This window comes from Eimeria mitis, genomic scaffold (assembly GCF_000499745.2).
Source record: "Eimeria mitis Houghton genomic scaffold, Emh_scaff3797, whole genome shotgun sequence".
NCBI lineage: Eukaryota > Apicomplexa > Conoidasida > Eucoccidiorida > Eimeriidae > Eimeria > Eimeria mitis.
This window is the reverse complement of record NW_013572132.1, coordinates 1846-2216: the sequence shown is the minus strand read 5'-3', so window position 1 is coordinate 2216 and position 371 is coordinate 1846. Positions and strand designations below refer to the sequence as shown.

General features: G+C 56.1%; 1 protein-coding gene across 1 annotated transcript in view; it reads left to right on the top strand.

Annotated features, from left to right (window-relative positions):
- The window catches only part of EMH_0069590 (uncharacterized protein), a gene marked incomplete at both ends in the record, with an annotated part of 5561 nt that overhangs the window by 3833 nt on the left and 1357 nt on the right, over window positions 1-371 (top strand). The window contains one exon of the mRNA XM_013498883.1: window positions 3-66. Coding sequence (XP_013354337.1) covers window positions 3-66 — 64 coding nt within the window. The remainder of the gene's footprint in view (window positions 1-2; window positions 67-371) is intronic.

Sequence of the window (371 nt, the reverse complement as noted above, 5' to 3'; positions counted from 1 at the left end):
CTGCAGCAGCAGAAGCTGCTGTATATAGCCAGGGCCCTCACCAAACTCAAATGCTATGCTAAAACTGTAAAATATCCCGCTGCTGCTGCTGCTGCTGCTGCTGCTGCTGCTGCTGCTTGTTGGGCTTCTTTTGCTGCTGCTGCTGCTGCTGTTTGTGACTCTCCTGCTGCTGCTGCTGCTGCTGCTGCTGCACCGTGTATCAAAGGTCTGCTGCTGCTTGCTGCTGCTCAACTATGCATGACGCGGTTGACTCTTACTTCTGCTGCTGCTGCTGCTGTTGCTGCTGCTGCTGCTGCTGCTTTGCTGGAGGAGTGTTGCAGTGGGCATCAGCTGCAGCTGCAGCAGCAGCAGCAGCAGCAACAGCAGCAGGA